We start from the raw sequence: 12,682 nt of genomic DNA, 5'->3' as shown, positions 1-12,682 counted from the left end.
TTTACAGACTGTAAAAATCCAAAGCTTTTACTTACACAAAGACTGATTTTAAATAATAATGGAAAGCTTTGCTTTCTAGAGAATCTGTGGGGGAAACTCCAGATATTTAAGAGCTGTGAGGTGAGATTTAATTCTTATTTTAGCATCAAACAATGTTATTTTTACTCATGTAAATATCATTGAAAGAAGATCTTTGTTGAATTCGTGTTTTTAATACTTGTATTTATGTTTTTATTTTTCCATTTTAAAGTGTAAAGAAAGAATGAGGCCTGTCAAAGCAGCTTTGAAACAACTTGATAGGCCTGAGAAAGGCCTTTCAGAAAGAGAACAACTGGAGCATACTAGACAGTGTTTAATAAAAATTGGAGACCATATCACAGAATGTCTGAAAGAGTATACGAATCCTGAACAAATCAAGCAGTGGAGAAAGTAAGTGTTAAATTTGTGATTATGTAACCATCTATTTGTCTCATATTTCAATGTATTTTTCTACTTCTGAAGTTTAGATAACTTATATAATGTTTAGAGAGGTAACCTGAGGATGATTGTTTTCATTTTTTTTCCTTTAACTTTAAAGCTTTTTATTCATAAGTGATTGCTTAATTATGCATCATAATAAATCACAGTTGGAATCTCTACCTTTAAATAAGAAATAGTGAAAGCTGTTTCATTAAAATTCAGATTACATTTTATTTTTAAAAATCTTACATAATATCTTTAGAAATTGGTATGCCAAACAAATAAATGTATTGTTATGTAAACTTAGCAGTTCATCTTCTGGGTATGAGTATAAAGCCTTGTAAAAAATAATATCCTCAAGCAATGTAAAATGCAGAATTCTATTTTCCCCTTTATTTTAGAAGCAGCAGCAGTACAGTTGATCTTAAAATTCTAAATCTGCACTGCTTTACTATACAGATCACTTAATGATTACCAAATCCAGATCAGTATTAAACCAAACTACTAGACAAGTTAGGAAAAAAATAAAATGAGCACAAACCAGTCACTGATATCAGTTTATTAGTCTGCTGATTTCTCTGCTATATGCAGTGCCAGCTGCACATCAAAACAAAAACTAATACCGTATTTCTGGAGGATTGACAATGATTAAAGTAAAAAGGGTGGGGGGGGATTCTATACTTTTCTCCTTTTTCCTTAAACTCAACCAGGACCCATTCTAGAGAGAGGAGATAAAAAGTTAATTATGGTCACTAGGCTTTTGAAAACAAGTGAAACTGAGCTATCAAGGTTAAAGAAATTAAAGCCATGCATGGAACAATAATAATAGCCTGAAATCATGTACCTGTAATGCCATGGAATGATCACTAGAGTTGATATCAGAAGATGTGCTTAGTCTCCATCTTGCCTAATTTTTGACTTTGTGGCCTTGAACAGTTGCCCCCAGTATTTTCATCTGTGAAATGGTAACATCTGTACTTGAAGCCCGTTATAAACTGTGGGGCACTACATGTTTTCCAATTATTGAATGATATATTATGAGGAATGAGAGATAATAATCCTAAAGTACTATATTTATACCATTTGGCTTAATCTCTTACTTTGGTTTGAATATATGTACTGGAGCTTTAATGCTTTTCTTAAATACCATAAAACAATTATTTTGTTCTTCTCAAGCTCTTTCAACTCACGACGGTTCCCAAAACACAGAACCATAGAACAAGAATACAATAAAGTTCAATTATATATATTAAGGTTTAATGAGAATATAGCCAGTTCTCTGTCTTTCTGTATTCAAGAGCCAAAGTTAAATTTTCTGTTAGTAGCTCCCAAACGTGTTCTTGATTGTTTGTGATAAAGTTAGGAAAATAAAGGCAATGCAGTGAATTATTCTTAAAGTTAAATTTAGTTAAAGGAGTATGTTAAAAGTTCTCCCCTACTTTTTAGTGTAAAGGAACCTGGTTTCTTTTCCTTTTCTTTTTTTTCTTTTTCTTTCTGTCTTTTTTTTTTTTTGACATTCAGTATTATATTAGTTTCAGGTATTATAGTATAGTGCTTAGACTATTACATAGTTTACAAAGTACTCCCTCCTCATAAGTCTAGTATCCACCAGGCACCACACTAAAAGAGCATGATTTCTATCCAAAAGTATGTCATTGTGTACTACATACTAGTTTTTAAGACCTTACAGAATTTAGATTTTTGAGGTGGCGAAGAGGGAGGAATCTATTTTATTTGCTTTCTAGGTTAGAAATAAACAACATCTTATTGAAATTACATAGTGGCTAAAACAAATAAATGCTATTTCAGATTTAGTTTGTTATTAGAAAAGGGGTGGGGATATATGAAAGAAAAGAGACCAATAGCCAGGAGGCTTTTCTTCATGTTTGTCTTTACCTCCAAAGGTTTGATCCCTCTTTTTACCCAGTTGGCATATTACCTTTTTGTTTTTCCCCCATTTAGTTTCCTTCTACTTTGACTTCATATTCCTTGGTGCTTATTCCTGCTGCCTGCCACTGTCTCTGGTTATACCAGATTTCTTTAAAGGGGAAGAGAGAACAGAAAGACTCCAGTTGAGAAATATATCAGAAAGTAAATTAGCGTTTACTCTGAGTGCTGTCTCAGAGTAAGATTGTGAAAAAAATCTTGGGAGCAAGGAAAAGAGTTCCATATATTAAAAGCTGTCATTGAACTGCTGACTCATCTTACCCCACCTCACCCCACCCCACCCTAAGAACACAGCTATAGTTATTGATTTTACAAAATGAAAGAAGACACAGACCTTACCTGTAATTATAAAGATAGAGACTTGACTCATAATTACAGAGCAATTGATGTTAAGCAGTTTTTACAGTAACTAAAATAAACTGCTTTATTTCTTACTCAGATTTTTTATACATCTGTTGACCAAATGAATATTTGGTATGGAAATGGAATATTAGTTTTTATTTAAAAATCACTTTCAATCAAGTGATAATCTTAGTAATATAATGTATGTTTTTATTTCATTTGTCTTTCAGAGCACTTACGTATTCTTTATTCTAACTGATCTTTTTAACAATGTCATGTTTAGGAAATCCAAACAATTTACTTCTATTTTATAAAAGAAAAAATGGACTCAAGTGAACGGCTTTGTTGGGTTGGGAGTGGGGTATGGCTAAGAAGGCATCCAGGGCTGAACTTTAAAGAGGGACTCACTCTTAGGTTTGTGTAAGTGCTAATGCTAGTCCTAACTCTGGTTTTGGCCAAGATTACAGAGTTCAGCAGGTGATATAATTAGGAACAGAATCTAATTCCTGACTAGATTTTTCTAGAGGAAAAATATTTTAAAAAGAAATTTATTATGAACTAAGGATGCGAAGTTTATTAATTCTGTACCCTTTACTCTTATGAGTTAACTGTAGAATGTAGATGAATTAGTCTGTTAAGTTCATTTAAGGGCTAGATGAATTTTCTCAGCTGTTGATTTCATTTCTATCATATATCAGTTTTCTCAACTAAGTTTGATTTTAAATTTTATTTCCAGGTTAATATCATGTATATTATACATATTTATGTCTTCTGGTGACCACCACCCTTACATAGTATTATTCTCCCTCCCACTTTCATTAATTTTCATTTTATTTATTTATTTTTCATTTTTTTCTTTTTTTAATTATATAGTATTCTTAACGATTTAAAGATCCACTGATTCTTTTTTGCCTTTTGCTGTAGTTTAAAAAAAAAATCTTTAACAAATGTTTAGCTATTTTGTGTGCTAAAAGAATCCAGTGAACTCTGTGAACACTGCAGTCATTTTAATTTTATAATTGCTGTTTTGATATAATGTCAAACATTGGGTAATAACAGGATTTGGATAATTAGATATCAGTTACAAAGATTTTATTTAATATTCTTAGTGTTGAAGCTAATGATTTAATTTTCCCAACTGCTACCTGATGACAGACTTTTCTAGAATTTGTGTAAAGAATTATCTTTCATGACTTGGCATTAGCTATTTCTTTATCCTTTCACACCTTTGATAATTACATGGAGTGATGTAGTCTAGAGAGTGCTTCTCAGTTTCTTGGACTATTTCTAATCCCATTGTCTTTTAAAACTCTCCATTGGTAAAATAACTTAGACATTGGGAAGAAGCAAAACCAAACTTTCTTGATATGTTTTTGAGTTATACGGTGTATGTTAGTTTGCAAAACTCAGCAAGTGTAAACTTTAAAAAGTTGTGAATTTTACTGTATATAAATTTTATTTAAAAAAAAAACTAAACAGGTATTGACTAGTTAATGATATGAATTCAGAATTTATTTCAATGTTTAATTATTTAGGAGGAGATATATTAATACTTGCATTTTTCTTTGAAATGCATCAAAATTTAGATGGATTGACAGGGATAGATGTGTGAAATAATATGTGCAAACATAAATAAGAAGGCAAGCATAGAAAATATTATTAGGATCTAGGTAGTAGGTATATGGGTGGGTGATCATTGTAAAATTCCTACATCTTTGATGTATGTTTGAAAATTTTCATGATGTTGAAAAAAATTAAAATGATCTATGTATATGTATTGTGAAAGTGTTCCATTAGTTTAAAGTAGCCTGGTAATATCAGTCTCGAACCTTAATATGTTGCAATTTATTTAACTAGCCTAATTTTACAGGCTATAAAGTATCACTATGGAAGCAAATTTTGAGAGTATTATGTATATATACGTGCATTAAATATAAGGATATGGCTGGCTGCTCTTTAAGTTGCAGTGCATTCTTAACACTTGCGGTTTTTTGTAAAATTGTAGGCCACAATATTGATGAGGTGTCATTATATGCTACAGTTAAGCAAACAACCTTCACAAACTAAATTGATAATACTAATGGTATTATATAATTAGTAAAACAAAGCCACAACAGACTTAACACTGATAAGAATTCTTGTGGAAAATCACCAGATGTCCATCTCTGTATTGCACATGTGCTCTCTTAATTTTGCAGTTAGTGGATAACTCAGACTTACGCATTCCAAAATTTACTAACACTTAGCAAGGTTTTAGTAGTTTACGAACCAGCAGCTATTCACACATGTCGATGTCCAAAATCAAAAGGCTGCAAATTACTGATCTTAGTGGAAAGAGAATTAGGAGCCTGTCTTCAAGCCTTACTTAGCTGTATGAGTTTAGGCAAATCACTTAGCCTTTGTACCTTATGTGCTTATTTTGAAAATTAACTTCTATATTTATTGCCTTCCTAAAGGTTGGTTATTTGTGGAATTAAATAATAGAAAAGAGTTTTGAAAATATAAAACTTGTATAAAGTACCTGAGATCAGTAGTATCACATTCAGTCAAGGCTTTATAATCTCCCTCCCCCCACATTAATTCTCCCCTCCCCATGCATTAATTCTCCCCTCCCCACTTCCACCTCTGACCTATGTATGTTGCCATTTCCCCTTAAGAACTGGATCTCTGAAGGCGGGGCGTCTCCTCCCACACACTCATGGCATGCACCCAGGGCCTGCTGCCTTCAGCACACTCAGGGGGCCTGGCACACCCGGGGTATGGTCAGTGGCTCCACCTGGGACGCAAACCAAGGACCTTCTGCATGTAAAGCAGACGAGCTAACCACTACACTATGGAGCCACCCCCAAGGCTTTATAATTTAATGTGTGCTTTGTAATAATAAACAATAGAAGCTTGATATTTGAGAGAAATATGTCTCAGCCTGTTTAGAAACGTCGAAATTAAATGCTTCTGTGTAATATTATTTCTCCCATAAAATAGAATGAAGTTATTTTCTACTAAGAATTTTTGCTCTTAGACCTTCTTCCTTCCATCAGTGTCACTGGAAGATGGCTTTCTTTTGGGAAGCCATTATTCATACACGGAGGTTTATTTTCTAATCCCTTAAAATCTATTGCTTAACTTATTAAAGATGTTGATATTGGGTAGTTTGCTGAACTCCATCATTGACTAAAGAGTAATTTCTCTATCCTGTTTATATAAGCAAGATTCAAACTCATACTTTAACATGCCTACTGAAAAACTAATCATTTAAGAAAAAATTGCGGCTATGTGAAACCATTATTATTTCTGTGATGGCAGATAGACTTCAACTCAGGCATCATTGATTATGAGTGCTGAGGAAGCTGTGTTGAGAAGTATTCACAGGCTATATATGAATTTATCATGGAAGAGTACTATGATCAGTTATCTTGAGATGGGAAGAGAGGCCTAAAGATACCATGTTATACCTGGTATCTTTTTGGCTTTTAATGTATTGTTTAAGACTCTTCTTTCACAAACTGAATCCATATTATCTGATGTTATCTTTACTCATACTACTAATATAGCTTGTTCCTTTTATACCTGTCCACATCACATCATGAGTCCCTTCCCGATTTATAAATTTATATCTCTTTGGTTTCAAATTAGGATTGATTACTACTTTATCACTCCAAAAATTATAAAAGAAGGGATTTGAAAGAAAAATAAAACTTAATGTTTAGTTTCATTTGGAGTTTTATCTATATGCGAAGTTTTTAAAAACACTAGAAATAATCTCCTTAGAGTTTATTTCATAGAGGGCTAAGTATGTGTGTCTGAATATTTCTATCTAGAGAGAAGGGATTCCATGAAAAAGCTAAATATTTTCCACCAGACTAATTTGCCCTTTCTTTTTCTAGAAACCTGTGGATTTTTGTATCTAAGTTTACCGAGTTTGATGCAAGAAAATTACATAAATTATATAAGCATGCTATTAAAAAACGGCAGGAATCTCAGGTAAATTAATGCATAACTTTTTCTTTTAATTTATGTAATTAAACCGAGACATTCTTCCTTAAGAATTCAAGTTATGTAGAAGAAATGAAGGGAATAGAAAATTACCATTAGAGCACCACAATAAAAATTGTTGCAGGTAAGATCCTCTGAAGGAAGCTAAAATTAATGGACAAGAAAATAAGATACTGGCATAGTTTAAAAATATCTCCTCCAATATGTTTACTAATTACAAAGAGAAATAATAACTTTTAGAAACCTGCCTGACAACACTGTAAAGAAGCGATAAAGATTAACATCACCAGTAATAAGATATTGACATCGTGAACCCCCCGGTATGATGCACTTTGAAAGGTACATCATTTCTGTGGAATTCTTGGCAAAAATGCATAATCTCAATTTGATCATGAGAAAATATGAGACAAACCCCCAACTGAAAGATTCTACATGATAACTGTCTAGTACTCTTCAAAAGTGTCAAAATTATGGGAGAAAAAACTGAGGAGCTGTCCCTCATTGGAAGAAACTAAGTTAGATATGAAAACTAAGCGTAATTTGGAATTCCAGATTAGATCCTGGAGCAGAAAAAGCACCTTAGTGGAAAAATATGAAATCTGAATAAAGTCTGTAGTTCAGTTAATAGTGTTGTACCAATGTTAATTACTTAATTTTGATCATTATACCATGGTTACATAAGATATTATTAACATTAGGAGAAGCTGGGTGAAAGGCATATGAGAACTTCCGGTACTATTTTTGCAGCTTTTCTGTTAAGTGTAAACTTATTTCACAGTCAAATGTTTTTAAAAAGTCATTGGACAAATAGTTTATGCTTTAAAAAATATATCTGCAAATCATACATTTATATATTCTAATATCTTATGTAAGGACTTCTTTCAGCCTCAAGTTTTTCCTTTTAGGCTTCCCCCCCCCCCCCCCCGCTCCTGTTTTGTAAGGGTATTTGAAGCCACTTCAAAGATTCTTATATATGTGTATTTATTTTAGCAAAATAATGACCAGAACAGCAACTTGAATGCTCAAGTGATTCGAAATCCAGGTATGTCTTAACTGATTGTTTTAGGAAGTAAATTTAAAAATCATTTTTCCTTTTTAAGTTTGTTTTAGGTAATACTTACATTATTATATTGAATCTATTATCTTAAACAATAATTCTTTTTTGCTCATTATTAACCTTTCCAAAAATCAACCTTTTACCAGTTTCTAGAAATTGTAGAATTGTTAAAATGATGATAAAAACAATTTAGAATACAATAATGCATTCTTTCTGTACAAAAATCATAAAAGTATAATCTATCTGAGAAGGAAATGAGCCATATATTTTTCTATTGTGATTTTTCACATTTCACAATAAAGCGATCCTTTTGTAAGCTTAATACTGCTTTTATAGATCATTTCTAAAGGCTTTAAATGCCTGTATTTGGGACCTGATTTTATCTAATTGGAGTTGAAATAGGAGTACTTATAATCTAGCAGCAAAGTTACTTGTGTTTACGTGTATTTTTATTTTAAGTGATTAACAAAAGTTGGATTCTTTTATCTAACAGAGGTAGAAAGAATAAAGGAGAATACAAATCACGATGATAGCAGCAGGGACAGTTATTCATCTGAGAGACACTTATCTCAGTATCATGATCATCATAAAGACCGACATCAGGGAGATTCTTACAAAAAGAGTGACTCTAGGAAAAGACCTTATTCTTCTTTTAGTAATGGTAAAGATCATCGTGATTGGGATCACTACAAGCAGGACAGCAGGTAACTTTGACAATCAGTTTTGAAATTTTGCTTATTCATGTCTTCTCTATTTTATATTCTGTGTTTGACCTTATTAGCCAATTCAGTCTTCAAGTAATCAAGCCTTATGTGAAATAAAGGTGTTTGTTTATAAATAAGAAAAACCCAATATATAGTACTTTTTTTTAATATTAAGAACTGGTCTATAAAATCTTTTTTTTTTTTTTCAAATTATAAATTTAGAATCAAAATACAGTAAGAGGAAAGTGTAGGAAGTTCTGTAATTATAAGACACAGATTCATTGTTGATTTTTGGAGAATATTGGCTCAAAAACTCTTCAAATGTAATAATAGGGTAAAATAAAAGCTTGATGGAATATGGCTGAATTTTGGTGGAGGGGATTCTGTATTCTGTTTCATTAAAAATTAAACTCATGGGGGAAAACTAATTTATGTGAAAACATAATCTGGGATAGTCCTGAAATCAGGATGTTTTCTATGTGAATCACTTTAGTTTTATGAATCGAATATTTTTTTCCAAAGGCATACAGGGATATTTCTAGTGATTTTTAAGCTCACTTACGTAGTTTTGTAATGAAACACTGAGCTTGTATACCATTAAAAGTATGCTTTAAAGTATTTTTGTGTTTTTTAATAAGATTTTATTTGGAAACATTTCATTTGCATTATTTAAAATTTCTAATTTTTCTTTTATTAGATATTACAGCGATAGAGAGAAACACAGAAAACTGGATGATCATAGAAGTAGAGATCACAGGTCAAATTTGGAAGGAAGTTTAAAAGATAGATCTCATTCTGATCATCGTTCTCATTCAGATCATCGTTCTCATTCAGATCATCGGTCAAGTTCGGAATATACACATCATAAATCTTCCAGGGATTATAGGTATCACTCAGATTGGCAAATGGACCACAGAGCTTCCAGTAGTGGGCCTCGGTCACCACTAGAGCAGAGGTCTCCTTATGGCTCCAGATCTCCATTTGAACACTCAACTGAACACAAAAGTACACCTGAGCATACCTGGAGTAGTCGGAAAACATAACAAAAACTGATATTTTGTCTTTCTGGACTTTTCTTTTAGCCATATATCATAAACCAACACAGTAATTGCCTTACATGACTTGAAAGACATAAACAGATCTTCTATCAGTAGCAGTATTGTTACTTCTTTCCAGGATGCAAGGTCTATTATCCCAACAGAAGAGAAAATATTTTTATATTTAAGGATTATGCTGCACTGTACTACAAATATTGTAGTACTTTTTTTTTTTTTTCTTTTTTAAAGAAATGGAAAATGTTTACTATTACAGGGACCTCAACACTGCCCTTCCATGTAGGCTGGATAAAACTGTTTTTAGGTCAGTGATTTTAGACTGACCTCCATTTAAATTATGTTTGTATATGAACTTTACTCTGACCTGTGATCATGTTTCAGGAAGGAATGAAAGAGAGTTCTTTTCTTAATAAAGAAAAAACACTCAAGGACTTTGTTCACTTTCCAAAGCTACTTGTTTACATTGTACACTGCGACCACCTTGCCGCTTTTCATCACAAGCTTGAATATTTAAATTCTGTACTTATATCTGTAAAATAGCCAGGAATTTCCTGTTTGTGATCTATTATTATGCCTTTTTACATACACACACACAAAAAAATGTAAATTATTGTAAATGGATTAAATGAGCTTTCCTTACTTCCTTCCCCTTCTCAGGCTTTTTTTGACTGTTCCTTTCCCTACCAACTCAGGCCTTCTTATTTAAAAAAAAAAAATCAGTGTAATAACACTTTTTAATGATTTGTCTTGATGGAATCATTGTTTAGAATGTAAAAAATGGGGAAAGGGGCCACTTAATTCCATTAGTCCTCTTTTTATATTGACTATTTTATTAGATACATGTGTTTTCATTTTCTTTTTCCTTTTTTAGTCAGTATTGTGTTTGTAATAACAAAATGGTAAGATAACATGTCAGCTCTAAACTGCATGCTCTGGAAACATTTTCAGACGCATTTGGTTTAAAAGGGTAGGTGTATGAACACTTCAGAATCCAAAATGGCCAAAAGTTATTGTAAATCCATTTGTTTTCCCTTTTCATGTGGGCAATAATGTCAAATGTGCTATGCAGCCAGGTAACATTTTAGATAAACTTGATTGACTTTTAATATAAACTGTTACAATGCACACTGATTGTATATAAAAACCTTATATATGACAAATTAAATTTAAGAAAAAGGATTTGTGGGCTCCTGTAATTTTCTGCTGCATTCTTATTCCCTCAAGCACTTAACTCTTTTTTTTAATAGTAACATTTAGCTGCCAGCAAAAGGATATTTTGGTAAGCAGTTGAATATAATTAATGTGTAGCACTACAGCTAAACCTATTTTGAAGGCTATATGACTCTATGAAGTAAAATTTAGATCATTGAAATTTTTGTTGGACTCTGGTTTTCTGCAGAGATTATTTTAGAATGGCTTATATTTATTCACAGATTTTTATTTTGTTATATTCAGTGGGAATTTTTGACTTGTAGCATACACTCTTGTATGTGTGCTGTAATGTAACAAATTTGAATCTTAACTTTTACAAATATATTGATATGTTTCAATAATATTAAGTGTGTCCCTAATTGATTAGCTGTGGGAGCACTGTACAGAAATTTGTTTATAGATGTGTTTTTAATATTTTGCTTTTATCCAATTAGGTCTAATTTTTTACACTTTGGGTACAAAACGAAGTTTTGTTTTCATTTTGTTTGTTTTAAGCAGTGACTCCTCCTTAGATAGTTACCCTGAAGAATGATGATCTGTTTTTCCTGGTAGAATAGATAACATATAAGGAATAACTCAATTTAAAAATATCTAATTTATCGTTAAGTACAAAAGTGATAAAACAATTTAGTGCCGGTACACATTTTTAAAGCTTTTTCACTTTTTTCCACATTTAATATAAGTGATTATTCCACAAGATAGCATTTAACAAAAAAAATTGTAATACTTACTGAAGTCATTAACAGAAAACAGATCAGGGTTGGCGTTTTTAATTAATTACTTTGTAGCTGGGACATTTACATTATGTCCTGTTCTGCAGATTTCATAAAAGAACAGTATTGCGTTTTTTTGAGACAATGGAATGGGCTCTTAATGCTACATTTAGTTGAATATTTCAGTCAACTAATTAGCTGAGCTGAATGAAAAATCTGAAACTGTATGTAACTTTTTAATTGATGGAAAACATTTTCATTATTTGGAAGAAGTCAGCAATTATACAGAAAAGGAACAAGCCATAAATTTATTATGACAATGGAGAAGAACATTAGTGCATAGATATAACAGGGAACATTATAAAATGTGCTTAATTTTTGTCCTTTACATGCTCATTCTGCTTTGCCTTTTTATCCATTTGTGTTTAATATTTCAAGGATGAGAGATTATGCATAGTACTGTACCAATTAATCCTCCACTTTAATAATATACAATAAATGATTCTTACTAAAAGCAATGGCCTGTTTGCTTACAAAGAAAATATTTTTGTTTAGGATGTATTAGAAAATAATTTTCAGACTGGAAAGCTGTGGAAAAGTGAAGCGTGAATGATTTGTTTATTTCAGAGTGAGTGGCTTAAAGTTAAACCTTTACAGTTTTGTGCAATGTAGTAGATTGCATATATGATTTTTCTTTTGTAATGTTTTTGTAGTTAAGCAGTGAAAGTTGTGTATATTATACTGATTTACACATATTCCATTTTCTTGGGATTTATCAAGAATATATAGTAGGGGTAAATGGCATAATTCTGATCTCTATGCTGACTAGAAAAATGGTTTTTGAACCATAAATAATAATTGCCATAGCTTTATGACAGTTTTTTGGGGAGGTAGAGGGATGAAAAAGCAACTAATTTTTAAATATGGGATTTTTTTTTTAGGTTATCCCAGCTTCATCTGAAACTTAAATGTGAACTGGTAAATGTGACTTAATTGTTAAAATTTAAGTACTTTATTACTTAGCAAATAATACAAAAAAAATTTTGATATTTCTGGATTGACATTTAAGCATATTAATATACCTCTATCAAACATTACTCAAATTCAAGATTCAATTTCAAAATACAAACAAAACTTGCATATTCACTTTATGCACGATTTGTGATGGGTAGAACATGTTTAAGGGGAGTCTAGGCAATA

At 31.6% G+C, this 12,682-nt stretch overlaps 1 protein-coding gene across 2 annotated transcripts in view; it reads left to right on the top strand.

Moving 5' to 3' along the window:
* Positions 1-11,112, top strand: part of CHD1 (chromodomain helicase DNA binding protein 1) — a 71,423-nt gene extending 60,311 nt beyond the window's left edge. The window contains exons 33-37 of one of the 2 annotated variants that reach the window (XM_023523550.1): positions 251-429; positions 6,633-6,729; positions 7,732-7,783; positions 8,292-8,502; positions 9,200-11,112. In XM_023523550.1, the coding sequence (XP_023379318.1) occupies positions 251-429; positions 6,633-6,729; positions 7,732-7,783; positions 8,292-8,502; positions 9,200-9,545 (885 nt within the window). In that variant the 3' untranslated portion in view covers positions 9,546-11,112. The remainder of the gene's footprint in view (positions 1-250; positions 430-6,632; positions 6,730-7,731; positions 7,784-8,291; positions 8,503-9,199) is intronic. The other variant, XM_011378445.2, reaches the window with a different exon arrangement.
* The last annotated feature ends 1,570 nt before the right edge of the window (positions 11,113-12,682 follow it).

Source organism: Pteropus vampyrus, unplaced genomic scaffold (genome assembly GCF_000151845.1).
Source record: "Pteropus vampyrus isolate Shadow unplaced genomic scaffold, Pvam_2.0 Scaffold11, whole genome shotgun sequence".
Classification (NCBI taxonomy): Eukaryota; Metazoa; Chordata; class Mammalia; order Chiroptera; family Pteropodidae; genus Pteropus; species Pteropus vampyrus.
The sequence above is the reverse complement of the archived record's forward strand: the minus strand, read 5'-3'. Positions and strand labels throughout refer to the sequence as shown.